General features: G+C 43.4%; 3 protein-coding genes across 24 annotated transcripts in view; 1 reads left to right on the forward strand and 2 right to left on the reverse strand.

Annotated features, from left to right (window-relative positions):
* The window catches only part of ST8SIA1 (ST8 alpha-N-acetyl-neuraminide alpha-2,8-sialyltransferase 1), a 102,893-nt gene extending 102,313 nt beyond the window's left edge, over positions 1–580 (reverse strand). Inside the window, exon 1 of the mRNA XM_085049142.1 lies at positions 154–580. Within this exon, the coding sequence (XP_084905268.1) occupies positions 154–398 (245 nt within the window). The 5' untranslated portion in view covers positions 399–580. The remainder of the gene's footprint in view (positions 1–153) is intronic.
* On the forward strand, positions 167–12,759 carry LOC146443932 (uncharacterized). Its single transcript, XM_085049144.1, has 4 exons — positions 167–678; positions 3,103–3,304; positions 3,412–3,482; positions 9,878–12,759. Exons 1-2 carry the CDS (start codon positions 411–413, stop codon positions 3,177–3,179), a joined length of 345 nt encoding a protein of 114 aa, XP_084905270.1. The 5' UTR covers positions 167–410; the 3' UTR covers positions 3,180–3,304; positions 3,412–3,482; positions 9,878–12,759.
* Positions 12,760–15,856: 3,097 nt separating this feature from the next.
* C2CD5 (C2 calcium dependent domain containing 5) overlaps positions 15,857–26,192 on the reverse strand; it is a 56,277-nt gene continuing 45,941 nt past the window's right edge. For 6 of the 22 annotated variants that reach the window (XM_085049132.1, XM_085049128.1, XM_085049124.1 and 3 more), the window contains 10 exons: positions 25,927–26,025; positions 25,425–25,514; positions 25,098–25,185; positions 24,003–24,089; positions 22,329–22,379; positions 21,509–21,562; positions 21,214–21,315; positions 20,203–20,393; positions 18,004–18,150; positions 15,857–17,335 (listed from right to left, as the gene is read on the reverse strand). In XM_085049132.1, the coding sequence (XP_084905258.1) occupies positions 17,204–17,335; positions 18,004–18,150; positions 20,203–20,393; positions 21,214–21,315; positions 21,509–21,562; positions 22,329–22,379; positions 24,003–24,089; positions 25,098–25,185; positions 25,425–25,514; positions 25,927–26,025 (1,041 nt within the window). In that variant the 3' untranslated portion in view covers positions 15,857–17,203. Of the gene's footprint in view, positions 17,336–18,003; positions 18,151–20,202; positions 20,394–21,038; positions 21,157–21,213; positions 21,316–21,508; positions 21,563–22,328; positions 22,380–24,002; positions 24,090–25,097; positions 25,186–25,424; positions 25,515–25,926; positions 26,026–26,192 lie in introns of those variants that run through there. The other 16 variants (XM_085049137.1, XM_085049134.1, XM_085049126.1 and 13 more) reach the window with 8 other exon arrangements.

The following is a 26,192-nucleotide window of genomic DNA, read 5'->3' on the forward strand; positions in this document are numbered from 1 at the left end:
CTGCCTGCCCGCCGGGGGAAAAAACAAAGGGTCGGGGAAGGAAGACTAAAGTTTGGGGCTCGGCGGGGCGGGGAGGGCGCCGGGGGGCTGCGGGCCGTGGCTCGGCTGTCCCTGTCCCTGTCCCCGCTGCCCTTGGGCCGCGCACGGCGATACCTGAACAGGGCGACCGCAGTCTGGTTCCTCCTCCACGCCTTGCCCTGCTGCAGCAGCACCCCCTGCACGATCTCCTTCTCGTCGGGCAGCCGGTACACGGGGAACACGTAGAGCCAGCAGAGCACGAAGACGCCCAGGGCGCTGGCGCCCACGGGCAGGCGGGTGCGCGGCCACTTCCACGGCAGCCCCGCCATCGCCCTGCTGCTCCCGCAGCGCCGCCGCGGCGCCGGGCCGCGCTCCGGCATCAGGCCCGCGCCATGCGGCGCCCGGGGCGGGGGGCCCGCCTCAGCTCCGCTCAGCCCCGCCGCCCGCCGCCATCGCCGCCCAGCCGCCGGCCGGGGGGAGCGGGGCTGCCGCTGCGCTGCGCCGCGCCTCGCTGCTCTCTCGGCGGCGCTGGCGGCTGCCGCCCTTCCTCACGGGCATTTGGTCCCTCGCGTTCCCCGCCAGATGATGCTCCGCCGCTCCCCGCCCTCCCTCCGCCTCCCGCCGAGCCCCTCGCTCGCCGCCTCGCTGAGGACGGAGCCGGTAAATTTCCACCCCGCCCCGGCCCCGCGCTGCCCCGGCCCCGCCGCCCGAGAGGGAGGCAGCGGAGCTCCGCCACGCCCGCTCCCCTCAGCGCGGGGAGCGCAGCGCAACCAGCACAGCGGGCAGGGAGGCAGGGAGGGAGGGAAATCCCGCTCCGGGCGGCGCCGCCGGCACCCACCGACCCTCCCTCCCTCTGTCTCTTCCTCCGTCCCTCCCGGCGCCTGGCTCTGTCTCTTCCCCAGCAGCGGCCGCGCCGGTCTCCAGCGCGCCCTGGCGGGCACCGACCCCTGCCCGCTCCGTACCCGCTCCGTACTGCTCCGTGCCCGCTCCCTACCCTCTCCCTGCCCGCCCGCTCCCTACCCGCTCCCTGCCCGCTCCGTACCCGCTCGGGTCTGCCCGCTCCCTGCCCGCTCCGTGCCCGCTCCGTACCCGCTCGGGTCTGCCCGCTCCGTGCCCGCTCCGTACCCGCTCGGGTCTGCCCGCTCCCTGCCCGCTCCGTGCCCGCTCCGTACCCGCTCGGGTCTGCCCGCTCCGTGCCCGCTCCGTACCCGCTCGGGTCTGCCCGCTCCGTGCCCGCTCCGTGCCCGCTCCGTACCCGCTCCCTGCCCGCTCCGTACCCGCTCCCTGCCCGCCCCGAGCGCTCGGTCTGCCCCGGCCTCACGGCAGGAGCCCCGCGGCTGGGATCACCGCGCCGCCCGGGCAAAGCGCGTCCCGCACGAAGTACATCCTGCATGTGCCCAGAACAGGTTGAGGTTGGATATTAGGGAAAGGTTCTTCACCCAGACGGTGGTGGGCACCAACCCTGACAAAGTTCGAGAAGCGTTTGGACAACACTCTCAGGCACACGGTGGGATTCTTGGGGTTGTCCTGTGCAGGGCAGGAGTTGGATTTTCATGATCCTTGTGGGATCCTTCCAGTTCAGGATATTCCATGGTTTTCTGTGCCCAGTAGTGGGGTTGGGTCTCTGAAGAGAACACAGTGAGGGTTGTAGCCCGGCTGGATGGGGGCGGTGATGGGTGTTGCAGCCTTCTGCGCTTGTTGCCTCAGTGCTCAGTGCGAGGCAGAGGGGGTAGTGAAGCCACTCACAAAGCAAGGAGCAGCAGCATGAACCTTGCACACCTATTGCAGTGCCCAGCTCAGGCTTCCCGTTGGAATCCATGGGTGAAGGTGCCACAGCCCTCAGCCCTCCTGAATCAGCAGTGTCATCATTTCATGCCAACAGAGTGCCTCCAGCAGCAGAAAGCACCTCCCTGTGATAATCAGGTAGGCTGAAACAAGGGAGACAGGTTCAGCTCCCCTCACTATCTCAGAGGCAGATCCCACTTTCAGAGCCCAGGCTCCAGTCCCTGGCATAAAAGGCACATCCAGCTCAGGCTGGTACCATCCCTTTGTGCTCAGCATCTCCAGACACAGCTTTCAGACCCACTGAGAAACTCTGCAGACCACCCCCTAACCTTAGGAAGGGTTTTGTATGAGTTAGTAGCCAGCTGCTCTCCAGACTTTCAGCACATGGCTACTTCAGGGCAGCTTTCAGAGTTGAGTGGTAATCAAGGGATTGGGTGAAGGAAGTTTGATGCAGTTAGTTTAATATCTTCTGGCCATAAAGCAGCAATAAAATAATAACAAATACTAGCTGGGTATGTTTCAACAGTGTTTTCAGCTAGAGATCCCAACAGATACTTAGTTCTCAGTAAAAAAAATAACTTGGAAATCTCAATGTGCTCTCAGTGCTTGAGAGAAGGAAAAACATTCTCTTTCACACTGTGTTGCTGTGTAGAAATATACACTGACAAACAGGACATCAACTTTGTGATGTCTATGAACACAAAAATACCAGAAATGTAATTGCATAAGAAATATTCTTTTAATTCATATTTGGTATGCTAGAGGGGTCTGGAGTGTTATAGCTGTTTGCTCTGGACAAAAATGGGAAAAGAAACTGACCAAGGCATTTTGGTTAACCTCTAGAAAAAAAAACCCAAAAAAAACAGAGCCAGGTAAATATTTTTGTTTTGGTGAGGAAACTACTTACCAACAGCAGACTAAACCATAATCTGTTCAGTCACCTCCATTAAAAACAAAACCATTCAGTCCCTGGGGACTAATTCAAAACACAGTTAGTTAGAGCCATTAAAAGTAAAACAAAAAAAAGTGATTGAAATGTACAGAACTGTATCCCAAATTAAATCCTGACTCTTTGCTCGCCTTTGATTGAGAAGAGAGACAAACTAGAGGCTCTGTATTTCTTTGGAAACAAGAAAGTGGAAAAGAACAAGAGAAAGTAGGAATGACTTATTCCTTCAATACCTAAACTGCTTGCAATGAACTACATTAAAATACACCCAATACACACAAGATTTTGGGGTATCTTTCATCCGTGCTGCTGTGAGATATTCCTAAGCCTTTCCTCCCTTGGTTTCTCAGTCTGTTTCAGCATGAAGCCCCCAGGCTGTTCATTGAATTCACAGCAGCCCATGGTCAGCCTGGTGCCACGGCAGTAACTCCAGCACTGCATGCTGCCCGCTGCCCTCAAGGAGCCACGTGGATCAAGGGAGACATGAGGCAGAGCTTGTTTTGTTGCCACTGACTCACCATGGGGAACTGGAAACGCTCTGCTCTTGCTCAGGTGGGAATTACAGACACACCAGGACAAGCTCAAAGCCAGCTCTGGTACTCTGGAGTCAAATCTGTTTCTAGGCAGCATTATCAGTCTCTGTCCTTTCCCTCTGCCAGTGAGCCCTGAAGAGCAGCACACCACTGCTTTCTGCTGGGAATAACAGCTGCAGGTGGACAGTAAACAGGAGGTAAGAATAAACTGCCAAAAATGAATCTTTCCTACAAGCAAACAGCCTGAAGTACTTCAGTGACACTTTGCAATCGTTGAGAAGACATAGAGATGTTGTCATCGACAATCCATGTCTTTAAATCGAAGCAGAAAATTGATATTCAGACATGATTCTACTCTGTTGAACTCCATTTTAGTGAGAATTGATTGGTGAGGTTAACCTCACCTCCATTACTTTGGTTCCAGGTAAGATCCCAGCCACAAGGGCCAGGTATCCTGGGCAGGGTTTGTCCGCTGCAGCAAAAAAAAAGTCATTCCTGAGAGGTACCTCTGAAAGCAACACAGAGCAATGCAGCGAGAGACAGCATGGAATAAGATGCCTTTTAAACTCTCAGGAGAAACAGTGTGACTATTCACGGATCAGAAGGAAAACGCCTTGCTGTGATGTTCCCGGTTTCCCTCCAAAGTGCACCAGCAGGATCCCCTCCGTTCCCTGCTGCATTCCCCCGCTGCCCCTGCGGGTGGAGCTGACACTCTGCTCAGCCAACACCTTTCCCAAGCGGTAGAATCCAGTTTTGCTTCTTTCCCTTGCTCTCAGCTCGAAACACACCCCAAGATTAGAACTACATCCTTCAAAATATCCAGGTTTTGCCTGCTTTCATTTGGAGTATCTTGTACTCCTACAGGCATCCCCTTGTACCTCGTCTTTGCACTCTTTCAGTTCTCTCACTTCCAAAATAACAGGGAATTCCCCTCCACTTCAGCATCCCACACACTTTCTGTTCTGCAGAATTTAGCAGAGGAGTTGCACTGGAATCAGCTTGCAGGGTATGGCATCCTTTTAGTTGATGAAAACGTTACCATGCCATATACCTGGCAAATCCATTCCCTTCCCAATGCACTCAGTTACCACCTGACTAAAATTCCTTGCTCTGCACTGTGCCCTCAGTACTGCAAGTATTTCCTGCTGCATTAGTAGGGTCTATGTGAAAACTTGATTTGTTTTCCAAGGGAAAATGAAGCTGAAAGAAAACTAGTCATTTGGTGTGGAACCCCAGCCCTTATTCCTCACTGCCATAACCAGTGCTTCTTTGGTCCTTTTTTTTTATTGACCCAATGTACAACACAAAAATATTCAGAAGCCCTCAGCTGCCTGAACTATTATTGTAGGCCAGCTTTGGTGTGGTGTCACCTGTGAACAGGCAGACTTCTCTGAATTCCTTCTGTTGACACAGTTCTAAAAACTGGCATCTGAATCTCCCTCTGCAAGAACAGCACAAACACTGTCAGCTCCATGAATGGATGCACAGTTGCCCCGTTGGCAAATTCCCCTTATGCCTCTCCCTATGAGAATTTACTGTGCAGCTCTGTTGAAACCACCCACAAATGTGTATTTGCACTGATAAAGAATTTTAAGCCCCTAACTTGACAGACAGCTTTATGTAATCTTATTGGAGAGGAGAATTGTAACCACAATATGAAATTAATTCCTGCAAAGTCATGGTGCCCCAAAGCTAATCAGTTTTCACCTGGCTGTACCAGTTATCCTCTGAAAAAATATTACCAGTTTTGCCAGATGTTTTTCCCCTCAGCTGTCATGCTGTAACAGTATCATTACTGTGACAACATCTACAGTCATCCTTCCAGCTGCAGAGAGGAGTCAGAATGCACAAGAATGAAGCACAAAATGGGGGAAAATGATTTACTGACGAAAGACAGAGCTCATTCTCTAAAACAGAGAACCTCTTTTACGAGCAGTGTTGGAAGCACTTTCAAAACATCTTTTTCATGCAAACAGTGATGTTGGCTGGTAAAAAGGTGGAACAAGAATGAGTGAAAACATGCAGGAGTAAGTGACAAAGAACACATCAAGCCATTACCCACAGGCACTTTGCTCTGTGGTTTTGCATGGAAAGTTGGTTTTCTCATAAAATGGAGGAGCACAAGCAATTTTTGACAACTGTGCCATTGCTGGTGTACATTATTACAGTATCTCTAGGGAAGCCATAGGGACCAGACTTCTGTTCTACACCCCTGGCTTCAAGATGCATCTTTAGTGTGTTTGAATGCATGTAAAAATACCCATGAAAGACATGGATGGGCAGGAGAGATGTACAGGAGAACCAGTAAGGTGAAGATAAGTAAGTACAGTGAAATTCTGGGTGAAATTCCTACCTGTGCACCTCTATGAGTTTGTCCTTGTTAACAGGAGCAAGCTGTGCTGAAGTTGAGGGGTTTACTCACAAAAATAGCTACTCAGAAGGGTGAGGGATTTGCTGGATTAGTATCAATTAAATTTTGTTCAGCCTGGAGAAGAGAAGGTTGCGTGGAGACCTCATGGCAGCCTCCCAGTATCTGAAAAGGCCTAAAAGGAAACTGAAGAGGAGCTCTTCATCAGGATCTGTAGTGGTAGGACAAGGGGGAAGGGGTTCAAACTGAAAGAGGGGGGAAATTAGGTTAGATTTACAGAAGAAATTTACTGAGAGGGTGCTGAGGCCCTGGCACAGGGTGCCCAGAGAAGCTGTGGCTGCCCCTGGATCCCTGGCAGTGTCCAAGGCCAGGCTGGATGTGGCTCTGAGCAGTCTGGGATAGTGGAAAGTGTCCCTGCCATGGCAGAGGGTTGGAAATGGGCTGGAATTCTAACCCATTCCAACCTATTCTATGATTTTCTGTGTTAGAACAGTCATGCCAGAGATAGTGTGTCTGGAAGGTCCTATTGTGTAATGCAGCATTTATGAAGGCAATGAAATGCATATAAAAGGCACATTAGAACATGCACACCCACGTGCACAGAGACCACAAGCACATCTCTGAAGCAAACAGGCTCTTCCCCTGGAAGTGCAGTTCTTTTTCCTTGGGGACTCAAACAGATTCTGACCTCATGGCTGACATTTGCTGAGGTTTCAATTTGAGCAGTTGCTGTCAGGAAGCCATCATTCATAATTTAGTGCTGCTTAAGAATCCTGTTCATGAGAAGGTCGTGTCTGATACAGAGTGGGACATAATAAATTTGGTCTCAATAAGTAATCCCTCTAGACCAGGATGAAGTGGATAGAAGAAAAGCACAAGAGGGGAAAAGCTTGTTAATGTTGCTGCTGTATCTTTTCTTCTTATAGCAAATGATCTTTAGTTTTTACTAGGGAGAAACCTGAATTTGTGTGAGGCATCAGCAGACCTCTCTGCTGCTGAGAATTAACAGCAGATCTAAATGATGTGATGTGTTCAGCTGTCCACCCTTGGAAAAGGGATAGAGAAAAGGATGGAGCAATGAAATGGGATGCAGAAATGTGTTTAAAGACAGCTTTCAGCAAGGGTGGCTGCAACCCTCAAAGCCTGGACAGACAAACAGCTAAGAGGAAGCCTCACAAACTCTTTGGCTGTCAGTGGCCTCCTCTGGTGAACACTCAGCCCCTGAGCATAAGCTATTGCTCTGAAGGGTGCAGGATCATGGCAAAACCAGACCCAGCATCCACAGTAAAAATGGAAATCTGACTTTAAACTGAGCAAAAGACCAGAGCTTCAGTGATGGGAAATTAAACTGCCTGGCCAGATGGAGACTTGAGGCACAGAAGCAGAGCAGAGTGCTGAGCACTGTGCAGAGCTCGGGGTGAGTGTCAGGTTTGCATTAGCCAGATTTTCCATTAACCCATACATTGAGGGCAAAATCTACATACTGGCCTCATGAGAGTCTTTCCAAATATATTGATTGACACAGAGTTGTGTGCAGCAGCAATGTGCATACAGTAATATTGGTCTACTGGAACCACAACCAGCACCCCCTTGTGTTTTTTAGTAGGCCTCAGAAGGGATTTAAAAGTTTTCTGGAAGAAAGATGTCATTACCCTTATCTCCACTTAACAGGGAAAACAGAGAGAGAGACTTGAAAATATTTGACTGATGACTGAGCTGGATTTGTAAGAGAGACTCCTTCAAGCCTAGTGCAGAGCTGTGGGACACACATTCCAGGGAAATTCAGCTATGATTCAAACTCTTGGATGCACCAACAGCTCATATGAGTGAAGTGCTTCAAGATTATCATGATTTTTTTTTTTTAATGGCCTCCAAATTTAAGCAGCATCACTTCACTGGGACCCAGGCAGACAATTTTAAGTTTGGTTAATGGGCAAACAATAATGAAAATTTGTTCTGTCTCTTCACAAATATAACTAAGATGAAAGCAAGGCTCTGCACAGAAATTGTCCACCAAAGGACAGAGACGAAATTGAAAACAGCTGGAGTATTATTTTTCATGCTGGGTGACAATACAAAGTGCTAGTGAAGGAAGAGGGAAATATCCTGTGACTGAGTGTGGTTTCCAAGAGAAAGCAGCCTCCCACAGGGATTTGCAGTTATTGCCCAAAGATGACATCAACACAACTAAGAACTCAAGAAATCCAGGGCCAGGGACCAATCTGCACCTTCCTCTGCTAAACTTCAGCCACACTTTGCATCCCAGACCAGAACAGCTCTTTCACAGTTGTCAAATAATGGACTCAGTTGTCCACCATGGACTCTGGACACACAGACTTCTTTAGTTCTGGAGCTTCATCATTCTTATTTTTCTCAAGTTATTTATTCAAATGTGAATCCCTTTCAACACATTTTTTGGTTTTTTGTGCATTCACTCTGCTTTGAGATTAGTCCTTTAAACCATTTGAAAGGCAGGGAAATAACAGTTTTCTGCCATGAGAAGAGACCCAGGAGATGGATGGCTTTGTCTTACCAAATGTCATACTGTGATGTCTGTCATGTAGAAGGGAAGTTTCACAAGTCATTAATTCAGCCAGTTGGTGGGACAGAGTCTAATAGATAACATAAGCTGGTTGGGAAGATAAATATCAATGAAGCTCTTTTTTTGGAGACTCAACATACTTTTTAACCTGCCTTATTCACTTTGTGGGAAATATGACATGATAAGTTTATTATATTTTAACACTGTTGCACAGAGAATAATTTTTTGAGAGGGTAACAGAAAATTGCCAGTATGTCAGAAATGGAGCAAAGAACAAAATCTTTGACATGCAACTAATCAGTCACCTGGTAGCAGGTGTAATTCTACCATCATTAACATGGTTTCTGCTGAACTGGAAGGATCAAAATATAGGTTGCTGTGTAAAAAATACAGTCTGAATTGAGATAACACATTGTTGAGAGCCATTCAAGAATCAATTACTAAAATAAAGTCCTTACCTGCATTGTATGATATCTTTAGTGGACTTGAAGATTCAAACAGGGATGATATTCCTGAAAAAAAGTTGGGAAAAAATGCATATTGAAGTGCCATGCAGTGCTTTGAAACAGCTTTGAAATGTAGGCCATTTAACTGAACTACACAAAACCACTGAGCTTCTTCATGTCAGGACACGAGGATGCTGTAAACTGTGGTGAAAGCTCTTATTTTAGTCACTGTAATCTCAAATGGAGAGAAAAAGAAAGACATGGATATCTCTGTCTCGAGGTGTCTTCAGAGAGGGAAATGGCAATTCAGGCGTTATCTGTGAATCCTCAAAGGGAAGCTGCCTGGACTCTGCAGAGCATAAAAGAGAAGCAGCCTGTGACTCGAGTGAGCAGAGAGCCCATCATTTGAAAGATGGAGGGTGGATTTCTCTATGCCAACCCTGGATTCACCAGATTCTTACATTCAACTTCTTCTAGGTTTGAACTGGGTTTAGATTGGGCTTCTGTTTCTAGGTCTGAGTGTAAACAGGAGGTCTCACTCATACTTCCTGCAGCCATGGTTGGGTGATGCCTGTGTGGGATGTCAACCTTCTCTTCCCAAACAAGAGGGGAAAAGTCTGACAGGGAGGTTTTATCCCCACATGAGGGGCTGCTAGGGAGCTCTTCCCATTCCAGGGGGCAGCTGCTGCCAGAATGGGTGCAATGTGCCCCTGGAAAGGCCTAAGGCCAAGCTGAGGACCTGAGCAATGGAAGGGTGTTGGGGAGGCTCAGTGGCTCCAGGCTCAGAGTGGAATTTTGTCTTCCAGCCCCAGCTCAGTGACAGGAAGCCGTGTTTGATATTGTGGTGTCCCACCAGGAGCAGAGGAAGCATTTCCACAGGCTGATACTACTAAGCACCAATGTGGATATCAACAACTTCCCTCCCTCAGAAGGGAGGGAGAGCACGAGGAGGTATTTTAGCAGGAAAATGTGCTCACATGCCTGAGATTTGTGGCAAACTTGGAAGTCTCTGTTCAGCAGCAAAAAGAAAACACAACTCTGCCCACATGTAGCTCCACACTGTGGATCAAGCTGTCAAAATACCTCCCACAGCTGAGACCTGGAGGACAGGCAAACACTCTGTTGCTGCTCAGACCTATTACTGCAACAAATAATGTGCTGTGTTTGGCAGTTACAATAATTACAAACATCAAACATCTTGCAAACATCTTGCTTTTTTTGGTTTCCCTTCCGCAGATTTTCCAAATCCGTAAATGCTGAATAAGCAGATAACTCCTCAGATAGAAAGTTGGGAGCTTTGTTGGCATCTGTTTGTGGTTTTACAAGGATAAGTTCGTTGATGGAGGCTGAAGAGGAATGAATGTGGAAGGACAGCTGGGTAAATCTGCAAGTGATGCTTTTCATCGGCACAGAACTGATGTAAGAAGGGTGTTCTGCCATTGGGGTCAGAGGCTTTATGATTGCCAGGTTTGGAGCATGGGTTAGGGCTGCATTCTGGCAAAATTTCAGCCCTAGGAGTTAGCTGTAGCTTTTGCTGTTCTGCCTTGGGTGCCATCTAAATTAATTCAAATACTGTTTTTTTTTCCCTGTGTGGCAAAGATTGCAGGAGCAGATTCACTTGGGTTTTCAGTCAGTGTATGTTCAAACAGTGACTTCAAATTTTTGGATGAGGAGTTCAAAATATTCCCATGCCTAATTCCAGTGATTCATTTTATGATTATTCAACATGAGATGCCCTCAGGAGTCAGATTTCCAGAGGGGTTAATTACTCACAACTCAAATGATTCACAGTAGCTCTGAGACACTCTTATAAAACCATAGGAAGATCATATTAAACCTAGAGAAACTCAGCAAGACTTTTCTGAGCTGACTACCCATCATCCCTTCTAATAAAAAAAGGATCTTGTAGACCAGCTTCTTCCATGTGTATTACCTAATTTCACAGGCAACTGAAACATTTGTCACAATGTGGAAAAAAAAAATGGGGAGCTTTTAGAGCTTAAATTGATTTTCAGTGTGTCTGTTAAGATTTTCTTTTCCCTGATTGTTACCTTAGGAGCACTTGAGCACTGTGCAGCAGTGCCCTAACCAATTCACTGAACTCCATTTTCTCATGGGATAGGAATTAACCCAAGCATAAGTTTAAATATTTCAAAAATAACATAATTACCATGATATCGGCACCTCACTGTTTACTTGACTTCTGTGCTATCTCGGTATCAGCCCAGGCTTTGATTTCCCATGTCTTGCTTCAATTCTGTCACCTGGTTTTCAGGAGCAGCAGGTTTTATCCCTGTTTCTCTGCAGACCATCCAGTTGTGCCTCCTGACTTGCTGCTGGGTCACCTCCAAGCATTACCTAGAATTTTTTGACAGGTAAAAACCAATGAAGTCAGATGCACATGTTTGCATCTTCAGGTAGGAATTCCCAAAGCACAAACATGTTTGCACTGCTCAGTTATGTTCCTGATTATATACATCCAGAAATAGCACAAATATATTTCATAGAATCACAGAATGGATTGGGCTGGAAAAGACCTCCAAAATCATCCAGTCCAACCCCCTGGGCAGGGACAGCTTCCACTGTCCCAGGGCAGAGGGGCAGAATCCCCTCGCCTGATAAATTGGAAAGTTAAGGAAGAAAATAGATTTTATGAGTATTTTACTACCTCATCCATCTAAGAGTTAATTTTCACAAGTTTCCTTAATGCCACAAGTCATAATTTTCCAGTCTTTTCTAGATGTTGGAAGATTTACAGCTCAGAGGTTACTATTCAGAAGTTGTGTCAGCACTTGCATATTTCCCCTCTTCATTGCAGCCATACACTCATCCTTTGCATGACCACGTTTTTTTACTAATTCTGACTGTTCTGAGGCTTCAGGTGCCTTCAGTCCCCTCATTTTGGCAACTGAGGAATTTTTTTGGACACGATGCCAGAGAACAGTCAAAAATATTTGAATTCCCTGTCATTAAGGTAGTCAGGGCAAATATAATATGAGATTTTACTGGGTGAAAAGGAAGCATAGCTGGTAAAATGCACAGAAGTAAAATTTGTATTTCATTTGATTTCTTGTCATCTCCATAGATCATATTTTCCTTTTCTCTTGGTGCTTCACTCCCACCCGTTCTCAGAATCTGCAAATTACTTTTGTCTGAGGTATTTCCTGTGCGTTAACTGCATTTCATTGGCTGCCAATTCTGTTTCTGCACTCACATTTGTATTGAGGCAACACGATGAAAATTAATATCATAATTATACCATTCAAGCAAATCACATGAATTAAATCTGTGCCTAGCCAGCCAAAAATATCTGTGGTTGTCATTGGAGTGTATATATTTTTTTTCCTTCTCCAGTAGCATCACTGGACAGTGTTGTGGTTTAACCCCAGCCAGCAACAGAGTACCACAGGTCTACATTGTGCTGTAGCTTCTACATTGATGTTTCAATGACTGGCCTTGAACTATGCTCTTAAATTGTGTCCAAAAAAACTCACTGAGGGCTTCAAAGGAAGCAAACAGATCACACTGACAGGATGCAGCACACTGATTCACTTTACAGCAGGTATTTGAAACCAAGTTGGCCGTGCAAGTCTGAAATAGAATGAGCTGCAGAGAAATTAATGACACACTGTTGGTATCTTCCCCAGTGCAGCTGTTTGCTATCAAACAAATCCATGCTTAACCCACCAAAGTCATTTATCACTCCCAGCCTCTAATGTCAGACTTCCTAATGGCTTGGGCAACTGCTTTGAGAAGTCTCACATCATTTCCTGTCAAATTTGTCTCTAAAGTATAGCCAGGGTGCTTGAGAGATCAGCTGCTTGTCCCATGCACCTTTTTAATTGCAGAAACTAAGGACTTTGTGGTTCATTAAATGAGACAATGTAATTGTTTTATTGCAGAATATCAGGTTAAATCCTTGGACATGTATTTGAATTATTGCTTGCATTGGGATCTGAGCAAATTTCTGTCTATTTTCACATTCCCATTTAGTTTGGACACTGATTTAATTGCTGTAATACAAACCCCTTTAATTTCAGAGGAGCCTGCTTGGGTTTTTTAATGTCTAAACTCTATGATGAGTTCAGACAAATCATAATAAACCTTTCTTCCAAGGAAGGGAACAACAACTTCATTGAATTTGATGCCACTCTAATTATGTTATTCAAATAACATCAGGTTATTTATAGGACAGGTGACTGTAAAGAGCAATGTCTGTGTCTCCCTATATATAATTAACTTTGTTATTTCCTGCCAGGAAGGCACCAGAACATGGGCTAGCAGGAGCAGCTCAGGCCAGATGCTGGTACTTGGGAAGACAGATCTTTTTCTCAGTACAAAACTGAATCCCCATAAATTGATAGAGCATGAAGTCCTAGGAGCGAGAAGAATCTCGGGATTGCTGGAACAACACATTATCCTGCTTTATTTCCAGTATTTCTTACTTACTTTGGTTGGGGAACCATCATTCATCTGTGTCTCCAGCCACCTGTTTTCCTTCCTGTCATTTTTTGTTGGTAGACACTCACCTTCACGTTGTGCTCTTCCCTCTTTTCTCCTGCCCACATCGCCTTCTTTCATCTACCTCATCTCCTGCCTTCCCCTTCTTTCTCTTCTGCCGATGAATTGGGAAACAGTCTGGAGCCAACAAACTCTTCTGGGCTGTTAGCTGGCTGTGCTAGTAGCTGTGGAGCCAATCCAAGCCAGGACACACGAGAGCATTTCACCTTCAACCAGCAGTGCTCCAGCCCTGCCAGGCAAAGCAGGGCATGGATGATTGTTGCTGGATTTCTTTCTCTTCCCAGGCCGCCCAGGTGAGCTGAACAGCTGACATGGGAAGTGGAAGTGACAATGTAAAAGGGTGTTTGCAGGTTTCTGACATGACAGAGATCCCTCTGGAGCAGCCTGCTCTGGTTACTCAGCACGCAGAGCTCCAAGGGATGGAGGGAATCAGTGCTGAGGCTCACGGCAGCAGGGCAGCAGCAGCCCTGGGGACACAGAGCAAGGACAATTGAGCAAGGAGCAACTCCTCATTCCACCTCCTCTCAGCCATTCCCACTCCTGCCAACAGCACCTGCACAGAGAACTGCACTTGGACCAAGGCCAAAATATAAACAGAGCACCAATTCCAGGAGAAGCTTGGGTTACAGCTCTGCAATGCAGGGAAGTCTGCTGTCCCACGAGAGGTGGGAACAGAATCCACCATTTCCCAATGGAAACATGGAAACTCCTCTCCCCTGTGCTGAGCAACAGCACGAGGTAAGTGAATGTGTTGTTGCCTAATTGTGGTTAACAAACCCTGCAGCCAGGAGGAAGGGGAAGTGCAGCTCAGGGTGTAATCCTGGGGAGGGAAGGTGCCTGGTAGGGAGAGGACAGACCTGGATGGACTGGGAGAAGAAGGATTTCTGCCTTCAAGTGCTTTCACTTGCTCCTCTGGATTCACAGTGCATGCCAGGACATCATGTCATCTCTGCAAAGCTTCCCAGGCTCTCTGTTGCACTCCCTCAAAATTTAAGAGCTCTTTAGGGGTCGATATTCTGCTCACAAGGTTGTAATTACTGTGACATTTCGGAAAAAGCACAAGGTTTCCAGGCAAAGCTTCGCCTTGATTGAAGTGTTACAACCATCTGATTTTAAGAAAATGAAGCCAAAACTGGAATCACCCCAACTCCTCTCCTTCCCACAATTTAAGGAGAAATATCTGTACACATCAATGGAAATGTTTTTGCAGCAAAAATAAATGTGTGTCATTTAATGAGAGCATGCATGTTTATGCTAAAAAATGTGCAAATTATTGAAATAATAAAAAAATTCCAAAAGTTTTCAAACAAAAGTTTCCAAAAATGAAACAAAAATATTCAGACTCCACCTTCTACTCAGCAATTTGCCAACTGACTGATACACAGAGTAAATTATTGGTAGTAGTTTGCAATTCCCTGCATCTGTCCTGCTCCTCTTTTCAAGTATACACCTCACAGCAAGTCTTTAGGTGCAGTGCTGCCTTCCAGCCTGACAAAAGGGAACCACACCCTCAGGATTCATTTCCAAGGAAATTTTGATTTCAACCGAACACCAAGAAAAATTCTGATGCCACTTAGGGAAGAGGGGAACATTCAACCCCACACCATTCACGAGGGGAAATGTGCTCTCACTTTGCACCTTTCACATGTGCACATCAGAATTCACAAACTCAAAGGTTAACATGGGAAAAAAAACAAAAAAAAAAACCAAAAAAGCAAACTGAGGGCTTTTCAACCAGCTCTGAAAACAAGCTTTTAGTTGAGAAAATTGTTATTTCACAAGACTCATTCCTAAAGTACAGAACTCATTGAACTGCAATGTGAAGCCAACAATTCCCTTGAAGGTTACTCCTGCTCACCTCCAAGCTTAGCAAGCACTGCACAGCTCCTAAAATACAGGTGGTTAGAGTAAGGTGTGGAAAGAACCACCAAGCAGCACCAGCATCATCTCCAGAACTTCTTCCTTGTTCTCCAGATGAGAAATACTTATGCCTTTTTTATACAGGGGAGAAAAAAAAATGACAATCCGTGAAACTCAAGTGTACACCTCTCTACAGGTTACATTTATCCAGCTGGACCAATTAAGAAAAGTTAAATCCCAATCAGTAACAGTTAAAAACCATGTCTGTCACTTGTGGAATAATAACTGGAGAAGAATTAGAATTCCTAGATGAGAAAGCTCCTTTACGTCTAAAGAAACACGCTAGAAAGCTGTGACATTTCAACAGCTGGAAATGAAAAGATGACATTAATGCTTCCACAGAAGCAACTACCACCCCCAAAAGGAAAAATAATCAAACCCAGCTACTTTAATGTGATACTTCAGATATTTCACACTGAGTACTTATGCTGGAAACAAGTTTTTGTGCCAGATCCAAGACCTTTTGAAGTTATTCACATTCTGCCATGAGCTTCAAAGGGGAACAAGATTTGCCTTGCAAAATAATAAAGAGAGCTGCAACTATTTACAGGCAAATTAATTTATGGCAGCTTTGGTTGCAACAGCTACAGAATTTAGCAAGATGATTAACTGTGCTAGTGAGATATTCTGGTAAGGGCCAAATCCAAACACTTCAAACAGAAAGGGTAATTAACTCCCAAAACATCAGAATTGCAGAATCACAGAATGGTTTGGGTTGGAATGGACTTTAAAAGCTTACACATTTACCTAATGCACATATATCGAGACAGTGAATTTTATAAAGGGATTTATTGTGCAAGAATGATTTCCATGCTCATTTACAATGAAATAATTAGTTTTAACAAATAATCATGCCATTGCTTATTTTCAACACTAAACAGAATATTTACATTCAAGTTTACATCTTTGTTCAAGTTCCATGTACGACATTGTCAGAATTAAGTAAGAATGCATCTTCAAATCAAAGTTTGCCTTTTTTTTTTTTTTTTTTAACAATAGAATATCACCACCTTTCAGACATTTACTGGAAATGACAAATTTCCTGTCTTTGCAGTACCCTTATTTCCCAGCTACAGCACTGGAAAAGAACAAAAAACAAACAGACAAAAAAACCCAAACAAAACCCCAAACATAAAAGCAACCTGCAGGAACCAAATGTCACAGGCATCCATCAATCTCCAATTAGCCAGGCATTTAAACAGGAAGGAGGCTGCAGAATAACCTCTGCACAATCGAATTTTGGGGGACTGTTTATGTCACAGATTGACACAGATTCTTGACACAGATTCTGCCTTAAGAAAATGAACCTCAGGACAATTCTTTCACAACGTCTTCAATAACAAAAGACCTGCTTTGGCAATATTGAACATCTGGTAATAGCACCAGACACACTCTGGAACTTTTTGTTGCGTTTTGGGGGGTTTTTTCCCACCACAGGGATGCCCAGAATCAGCATTGTGGTCTGGCAGCTTCTAAAAAACAAACAACACCCCCCAAATATAAAAACAACAAAAAAAGAAAAATACTTCCTATGTGCAGAAATTCAAACTGTAACTTTTTGGTGCTGCTTTTTCCTCTCCACACTCTGCGATGTCAGGGAAGTTCAGAATCCAGCCCAGGTTTTCTTGGCCTGCACACAAATCTTTCCCTTTTTCGTCACAGGTTTCCAGCAGACTTCTCAGTCACCTCCCTCCCACCCCGACCTGAACTGAGAATCAGCTCCAACAACACTCAAACTCCAAAATGGTTCTGAATTACAACTTATCATGGTCCCACTAAACAGCTCAAAAATGCAACAGAATTTTTCCTTCCTTCCTTCCTTCATTCCTTCCTTCCACAGTTCCATGTGATGCCCTCTATTCTAATCCATGCTCTCCCCTGCTGCCTGTTTCACAGAGCTCAGGAATTGTAGCAGAAGAACCAGAGCACACCTGCCAGTTCACTGCTCTGACTCACAGAAGTCAAATGACACCAAAAAAAAAAAAAAAAAAAAAAGTGATTGTCTTGGATTTTGGCTATGAATGTCACAGAGAGATACTGACTTTGAAGATGCAAACCTAAACATTCCCACATGTTAAATAATCTTTCTATTTAGCAGAGACTACTTCACTTGTTGTGCCTTCATGTGGTGACATCTCCTGCAGAACTGGTGGGCTGAGCAGCAGCTGTGGCAGGCTGCACCGGCAGCATTTCCAGCTCGGATTCGCGGACAAAGATGACAGCATCACCACTGACATTGATCAAACACTGAGCCTGGGAAAGGAGACAAAACCCACTTACCAAACATGCAACAATCATCTTTTATCTTTACTTCTATTTGCTAGATAGAACTACATGGAAAAATCAACAGAGACTGGGAGAAGGACAAATTATTAGACTTTATTGGTGAGGCAACCTGTGCCACGGTTTTTTCTATCCACTCGCTTGCATGCTGCCAAACAGGCAGATGGATTCTTGGGATAACACCACAGATGAAATATCTAGATATCTGTGCTTGCTTTCATTACTGTTTTGAACACATGTAATTTACCAAATATTCTGTTGTTGTCCTTACTAATTAAGGTTTGTCCCTTATGTACAAAATGGAGCAACTCCAGGTATTTTTAGGTGGAGTTAGGATGAAAATCCTACACTGCAACATCAGAAAACCCCAGTAAGTTCTGCACTGCTGTGCAACTCTTTCCTGCAATTTACTTCATTCTAGCAAGCTCAGTTCTTTTACCCATCTGGGTATTTATGAAGCATCCTCAGAATTTTGTGTTAATACAAGAACACTCTTGGATTCTTCAAACATTATCCCAAGATATGCAGAAATGTTGTGCAGACATTGCTCTACAGCACTGCTGTTTTTTAAAGACATAAAATGTGTATTTGCATCACACTAAGAACAACAGCACTTGTTAGCTCATATCCTAATGTACCTGATTTTTGTTTGGGTTCTCCATGAAAACACACTGCTTCATTATGTATGAGACAACTGCATTCCCTCCCAGAGCTGCAACGTGAGCTCTCACCATGGCAAACACTTCAGCAATAAAAGCGTGCAGGAAACCACTGACACCACCCTCCTAGAAGGGAAAAAATACACATTACATGTTGTATTAGGTCTAGCTACAAGATGCTGAGTACTTCTCTTACATATTTATCAGCTGAATAATTTAGTGACTCCTAAATGGTGCGGAGAATTGATGTGAAAGGAGAAGGAAAACAACCAAGTATGGATTTTCCTGGCAAATCATTATGAAAGAATGAAAGCAACTACATTGTGGGGAAAAACCTACTGCACACAAACCAGGCAACCAGCCAAAGAAATAAAAATCCACAGAAAATGCTGAGAAAAGAAACTGATCAAAACAGAGCTCATTGTTGGTTCGAAATACCAATAAAATTGCAAAATTCAAGTGAAAGGCAAGACCACCAGACTTCCCACATATCTGTGTGTGTGTGTGCCACTGGAAGAAATGGAAGAGGCAGGCAGAAGAGGGTGAAGGAAGCTGAATTTCTAAGGGCTGTACTCCTTCCTAACAGCATAATGTACCCAGAACAGACTCATAAAGGCATAAAAAAACCGTGTCTTGAATGAAAATCTAGGACAACAGAAAGGACAGGTATAATTTTATCAAACCCAGCATAAAGCAGGAATGAAGTCAACTGCAGCCAGAAATCAAAATTCAGTACAAGTTCATAATTCTCATGGAATTTTGATTTTGTCCAAGGCTTTTAAAGGTACAGCAACTGATGGGGAAAAATACATCTTATGGACCTAATACAACACTGGATGAAAACAATTATAAACACCCACCTGGAAACAGCAAAACCTAAGAAGAATGGATTAATCTGACTTGAAATTGTCATTAGTTTTTGATTCTGGTATATATTTCAGCATTACCACGAGCAAAACGTAAAGCAAAACAAACACAAATGGTGTTAATTACTTTGTGGTAAGACCTGAACCACATTGCTGGAGTTGGATATAATGACTGCTCTGTTCTGACTCCACTATAACTCAAGGCAGTCCTGCAGTAGGAGTAGTTTGTGACTCAGCCTATGTAGCTGAAATAATTTAAATTAGCTGCCCTGGGTGCTGGACAGAGCACAGTGACACCATTCCAGCGACTGTGCAACATTCCAGCTCGGTGGAGGAGCTGAATCAGACACTTGAGTGATCTATCCTCGTTGACATCCTTTTGAGAACACTCTCCTTTTCACATGGCTTCCTCAAGACAAAAGGGAAAGTTAAAAGTAACTTGCAAGATCCAAACAAAACGTCTGTCTGATCCAAATTTCTCTAGAGAGCTCACAGCCCATTTTCAGGAAGGCTGATCATTCTCATTAACATCTGCTCTGTGATTTTAGCAGTGTGTTATTAGGAAGAAACAGTACACTCTACAGCATTGACAGACCAGGCAAGAGGTACATTCTATCTCTGTGGCCAAAAGCAAAGATGCAGCTACTTCCCAAAAGGACAGGAAAATAAGGAACATGGCTTGCATTTTGGCATGGTCACAGGATTATTTGTTTTCCAGATGCACACTGGAGATGATGGTTTGAACATCACCTTTAAGCTGGTTGTGTAGTCATGGACTCCATGGTGTAATTTTTGTTACAGAGAATGCACAGAATGTAATGTTAAAAATCAGCACAGTCATCATTACCTATGATATGGGCAATGCTATATTAACCAAAGAGTTCTAAAATCCAAGTACACCGTAAAACTTCATCCCTGAGCGTGTTAAACAAGAGAAGAATGGATGATTTTTTTTTTCTTTAACGTTTAATTTGGGTTGAAATGATCCCAATTACTACCACTGTTGGTCAAAGACCCATTTTTTCCATCTAGTTCTGTTTAAGAACTCACTGGTTTGCTGTTCTATCCAATTCAACAGCAATGGCAGTTGTTAAGTACTCATTTGGCACCTTCCCGATGGTGTCAAACACAAACCTGTGTGCTCCACGCCCAGAGCAGGACAATGGAACTTGCTCTGCACTCAGCACCTTCCCACAAAGTAACACAAATTCTCCTCCCTGGCTGTGCCACACCTCAACTCAAACCTCTGATTTTTACAATTAGCAAAAGAATGACTCCCTGCCATCAAAAGAATCCCTGCCACACAGCTCACCTCACGCAAAGACGTGGTTTCTCGTATAAAAAACATGTTGATTATGCCGAGGTATTTGGTTATTTTGGCCCCAGGGAGAAAGGAAAGAGGTGTCATCTTAACAACAGAGACAGTGGAGTTGGTGCACGACGGGACAGAACGGTGCCTTAGGTATCCCTCAGCCAATGGACTTGCTTTTTCAAGGGAAGTAGCTGAAAAATGGGGGAAAAAACAGAGAAAATAAGTACAAATATCCATCGTTGGTCCTCAAAACACAAAAACTCTTCTTTATGGTTTTCCAAATAGCTTGGTGACAACATTCAGCTGCCTGTGATGCTCAGCCATATCACGTGAGAAAGGAAATCATCATGCAAAGCATGCAAAAGGAGACAAGAAGCTGAAATGGCATTTATTTGGAAGAGTGGCATTCCTGCAAAAGGAAAACATTGAGGCGAGCAGCTGCACGGACAACGATCAGTTATAATGTGAAGGTAAAGGAAAAAGTGCCAACATTTTATAACACATATTCTGCTGGAGGAACAAATTATAGGAAGTGTGAAAGTTGTTGTGTTTCCCCAGTGCAGCATTTTCCATTAAAACAGGTATTAATCTCTGCTAATTTAAGCAAGATAGTCAGACCTGTGGCCAAAGAACTACCGAAAACCAACTCACCACTTGCTAATTTAGTGACCATTGCCTTGACTGTCCCCTTGGTGATTGCTTCCTGTTTCTCACCCCCAATTTTCCAAGATCACACATACACCTACATCCATGCAGTGGATGTTATACAATTAGTAGGCGTACAGATGTATGGAGAAACTAATTACAGCAAGACTTTCTTTTGCTTTTTATGCTACCTGTTCATGGACCCTGCGGGAGCTTACAGAACAATGTCGGCAGTTTTCACACTCGGGAATTCATTCTACACGTGATCTGCAGTGCTACTGCTGGGCAGGGCACTCCACTAAGTCACCACTGGGAAATCAGAGATATGTCTCAGATTATCAGAACGTGGTAGAAACAGCCGCCTACTTGTCTTAATTGATCCGCGCCTTATGGTCTGAGCTTTCAGTTTAATGAGCTCTATCCAGCTGTTGCATCTGTCTGCAAAGGAACTGTAATCAACTGACGTTGCTGGAAACACAGACAGAAAAACAAAAGAAAAAAAAACAGAAAAAAAAATATATGGATGATGTCTCTTGCTCATCTCAATGCTCCTTTTTGAGGAAGCAAAGATCCGTGGCTGAGAGAGAACAACCATCCCTTTGCAGGTCTGTTTCAAAGGAAAAGTTACAGGATAGGTTTGGACTTGTCCAAACCAAAGTACCGATTTCTGGTGATGTCCCAGCTCTGAACCAACTGCCTGAGTGGGACTTCAGCACTGAAAAAACATGCAAATACAGTCATTAAGGACTTATGCTAGATTACTTTTTTTTTAATCTCAGTTTAGGTTGTAAGTTCTGACTTCTTAAACTTTATTTAAGCCTTTTTTAATTTTCATTTTCATTGCTTTTTTTTTCTCCTTACTAAGAGCTGCTGATCAGGATTTAAACTTCCCAACTGGCTTTATCAAGAACTAACCTACAGACTGAAAAAAAAAAAGCTTTGGTGATGAGGATAAGAGTCACAAGCTGAAACACCTCTGTTTTAAACACGAATGAATTGTCCTTACAAAACAGACTTCCTTGCCCCAACATCCTCCCTCCAACACCCTCCCATTATCATTACAATAAGAAGTAAGAGTTGTTTCTGCTATGACTTTTGGTATTAGTTGCAGGGGTGTTTGCATATCTTTAAAAAAAAGGGAGGGTTGCAAACACCGTTTCTTCATTATCCTGAAGAAACGGGAGGAACACATGCTAACTTCAAACTCACACAGGCAACACAGCTCTCTTCAAGGGGGCTAATTTTCTGTCAGATAAAGTCATACCAATGCATCTGACAGAGAGGCTGTTATTATTATCAAATCTAACTTTTACTATTAAAAACCACATCAAAATATTAGGATATCATTAAGCCACACCAGAGCATGCATTCTCAGTTAAGTAGTAAACACTTCCTGGATTAAGACACATCCAAAAAGAGTATACCAATATCCCAAGAATGCTCATTCTGTTCTGGCAGATGGCTAAATTAAGGAAACTCACCTCTCTGAGCAGCAGGAATACCTGTGTGGGAACTTGCACCCTCCAGGACTTCTAATAAAACAAAATTAATTCCATTCAGATGATCTATTAAGCAGAGTCAGGTAGCATAGGACAACAACTTCCAAGAAAGATGGAGAGAGACTCTTGAGAAGGGCCTGGAGTGACAGGACAAGGGGCAATGGCTTCACACTGACTGAGAGCAGGTTTGGATTGGATATTGGGAAGAAATTGTTCCCTGTGAGGGTGCTGAGGCCCTGGCACAGGGTGCCCAGAGAAGCTGTGGCTGCCCCTGGATCCCTGGAAGTGTCTAAGGCCAGGCTGGATGTGGCTCTGAGCAGCCTGGGACAGTGGAAGGTGTCCCTGCCCATGGCAGGGGGTGGAATGAGATAATCTTCAAGCTTCCTTCCAACCCAAACTACTCTGTGATTTTATGACCCTTATAAAAGATTTCAAAAGTCAAATATGAAAAAAACCCACCCTCTATATAGTAATTTGATAACAAAGTTAGTATAAATAATTCATTTTACTAAATCTACCTTGCAATTTGAGTATGTATATTTATTAAAGGTCACTATTGTATAAAATTGTAAATGACTATTTTTAAAACAACCATCCAACCGAAAAGTAAGAATATATTAAATAACCAGCTAAAGAAATGCAACTAAATGAACGTGTGAAGGAATGACAGATGGAATAATTTTCTGGCTGAAAGGTTCAGAGTACAGCACAGTATGGAATGTGGAGAACATCAGGAAAAGGGATCTGCAGGAACAGGCTGCCCTCCACTGGTCAGTGCTCAGCACACAGGGAGCACAGTCCAGGAACAGGTAGAGAGACACCAGCAGAAATTTCTTTTTGAAAATAAAAAAAATGTAGCCAATTAAAAGCCAAGCATTTAAAAAACAAAAAGCAGTAAGAATCTTATTGCTGAAATTAATCTGGCCACTGAAAATACAAGCGTGGTAGCCACCCTTCTTTACACAACTGATGTAACAGGCAAAAAAGGGAGCTCAAACTTTTACAGTCATTCCCAGACATTTCATTTTCTCTCAGTAGCCATTTTGGTGGGTAGACAATCCAACAGGGGAGAAGGCATTAAAGACAGCTGATTTCAATAAATTGAATTTTCAATGCAGTCACGGAAGAACTGTGACAACCATTCTTGAAATGCAGCTCTAGCTCAGGTAAAATAAAACAGCTGTTTAACAGCTAAAATGTTTTTACTAGATTATTTACTATACAAGTTTAGGCTCCTTTCACTTAAAAGAAATTTGCATGCAGCCAGTATTTGGTAGATAAAGTAATTCCCATCATGAAAACAATGAGATTAATTATGTGAGGCTGAGAAAACATGGAGCTACTTTATATGGGCCATTTACAGCATGAGACAAGCCCAATTATTAGGTAATTTATAATTATGTCAGATGACACCCAAGTATTCTAAATGCAAAGACAGAACTACTAGAGGAAATACAGGCAGAATGATCAGCCAAGCCACCTTCTGTGACTCTCAAAAAATCTGACTTCAGGAGTAAATATACCCATTGTGCTTGGACAGCAAAGCATATTTAAAGCCTGGGAAAGTACAAATATTTTAAAACCACTGCAACTGTGAAAGAGCAGAACTCAAAATCAATAAAAAACAAGACTTCAGTATTCTTCCCCTCAACTGACCTTTAGCTGGAGAGAATGGTTGAGAAGAAAGGGGATCAGAGCTCAGTTCCAAGGGAAATTGCAGCTGTTCTTCATTGTCTGTAGATGCTTCAACAAAGAAAACATGGCCATTTGATAATTAACCTTCAATTAACCCCCAAAATAAGATTTGCTAGTAATTACAAGCAGAATCAATGTAGTCAGGTCTGACTTGAACAGGTGTTTTCAGCATGTGCACTAAGTTCTGCACAAACAGGTGTCTGACAACAAATCCAGCTGCAACATTGTACAGAACTTGAGTTCCACTGAAAAGGATTTGATTTAGAGTCTTTAGGAAAACATCAAGTCCATTCCTGCATTTTAAATTTGATTCTGCAGTTGGATCTAAGTCAGCTATTACAATAAAAAAAGATAACACTTTACTGTTACTGCTGAAGAAGTCAGCTATAACTAATGTTTTAGAAACACATGGCTCTGTTCTACTCCCTAATTCCATTCTGAAGAACTGAGTATGCTCAGAGTTCTGTCTGAGTTCCCACTTCCACACTCACACACACATTTCTAGCATAGGATGGTAGTTCATTGACAAGGTGACATATGCAGATCACAGCAATCTCTTCCATTCCCTCCATATTCTATGTGCTGCAGAGCTCTAAAACCTGCTGACCTGCTCAAGGATTTTCAGGAGGTTGGCTTGTTTAAAAAATATTATGAATAATGTATTTTCTGCCTTCTTAAAATATGGACAAAATTTCTACTTACAAGAACAAGTATTCTCTGATAATTTATACAAGTTTCAGAATACAACAGAATGTCATAATCTGTTACACCAATCTTTCACAGAGTAAGAAAATACTATACATTTGTTGATTATGTAAAAGAAATCCCTAACACTTGATAAATAAGTTATCCTGCTGGAGGTCAAGCACATGAACTCTAATTATCTCTGTGTGTTGAAAGAACCTCCCTGCAAAAATATGTATATTTGGACTTGATGATCCTCGTGGGTCCCTTTCAACTCAAGAATATTCTGTGGTCTGTGATCTGTATGTGTAACTGAAATTAAAATCCAGACTCACTGGGGATAAAAAAGGAAAGATGCCTCACAATATTTACCTCTCTGCTGTGATTTTTCTGTAGGTGCTTTGTTGGCTTGTAGTGCTTGGTTTTTATCATATGTAATGGCAACAGCTGTGACTGCAATCTGCAAATCAGAAATATTCAGCATATTAGGTAAATTGATCTCTTGCGCATTCTGAAAAGTAATTTTGCCAACAAGCAGTTTTTTGCATAGAAATATAATGGGGGAAAAAATCATCTAAGAATCCACCAGACATGGCAATAAATCAAATCCTAGCCCAGTCTACCCTGAGCAGCAAATGTTAAAGGCTCAAACTAGGGCCATGCCTACATGCTGGGAGTTAAAAGCAGCAATTAGCTTACCTGAACTAATTCATCCTCTGGCAGAGCAACTGTAAAGTTGACATGGCAAAGACAGCAGGGAACCATGGACCGGAGTTTAAAATACAAACTCTGTTGAAGACAGGATATTATTTTGTGTTACTCAGGCAAAAAAAAAGTGTGGTTAATTTCAGAGAAATTAAGGATCAAAACTCTATTTGTAGTAGAAATCATCTAATGATATTTTTTCTTGAAGAAGAATTAGATTTGTGAAAAGTCAGGACAGAATGCAATCTACACTGGAGCTGTCTTTCTATTTCTAGAGTACACTGCCAGTCAAAGGATTCCTTCAGATTCCAAAAACTTTGCAAATCCCTAATATACTAAAAAGGCTGACCCTATCTTTATAGCAACTCACAAACTGAGTACAGACACTTTGCAGTCTATTTCCAAAACTAGGAGAAACATGTTATTTTCAGTATAGCTGAATTTTACTTGGCTTCCATTTGAACACTTAAAAAAATATTAGAAATAAGATTCTTACCTTCAACAGATTCTCACAGAGATCATTGAAGTTCTTATTGAGTGTTTGATTGGTTGGGTTAATGGTGCTTAATCTGGATACTCTTACTGCTGTGAACATCTGAATTGGAAACAAACATGTTTATTTTATTGCCAACACATGCCAATACGGTTTATCCAATGTCCTAAACCCACATTCATGAAGAAGGAAAATAATGTAAAATATGTTAACACATATGTTAACTAGGTAACAAAATATGTTAGCTAAGCAACACAGTCAACAATCTG

The sequence above is a fragment of the Lichenostomus cassidix genome, chromosome 1Aa, assembly GCF_008360975.1.
Source record: "Lichenostomus cassidix isolate B80296 chromosome 1Aa, HeHo_3.0, whole genome shotgun sequence".
Lineage (NCBI taxonomy): Eukaryota > Metazoa > Chordata > Aves > Passeriformes > Meliphagidae > Lichenostomus > Lichenostomus cassidix.

Bases quoted from the DNA above. Each gene is read 5' to 3' on its own strand.
- LOC146443932 (XM_085049144.1), top strand. From the start codon at position 411: ATGCGGCGCCCGGGGCGGGGGGCCCGCCTCAGCTCCGCTCAGCCCCGC. The intron at 679-3,102 runs GTAAATTTCCAC...TTGGTTTCTCAG, and splicing joins CCTCGCTGAGGACGGAGCCG to TCTGTTTCAGCATGAAGCCC.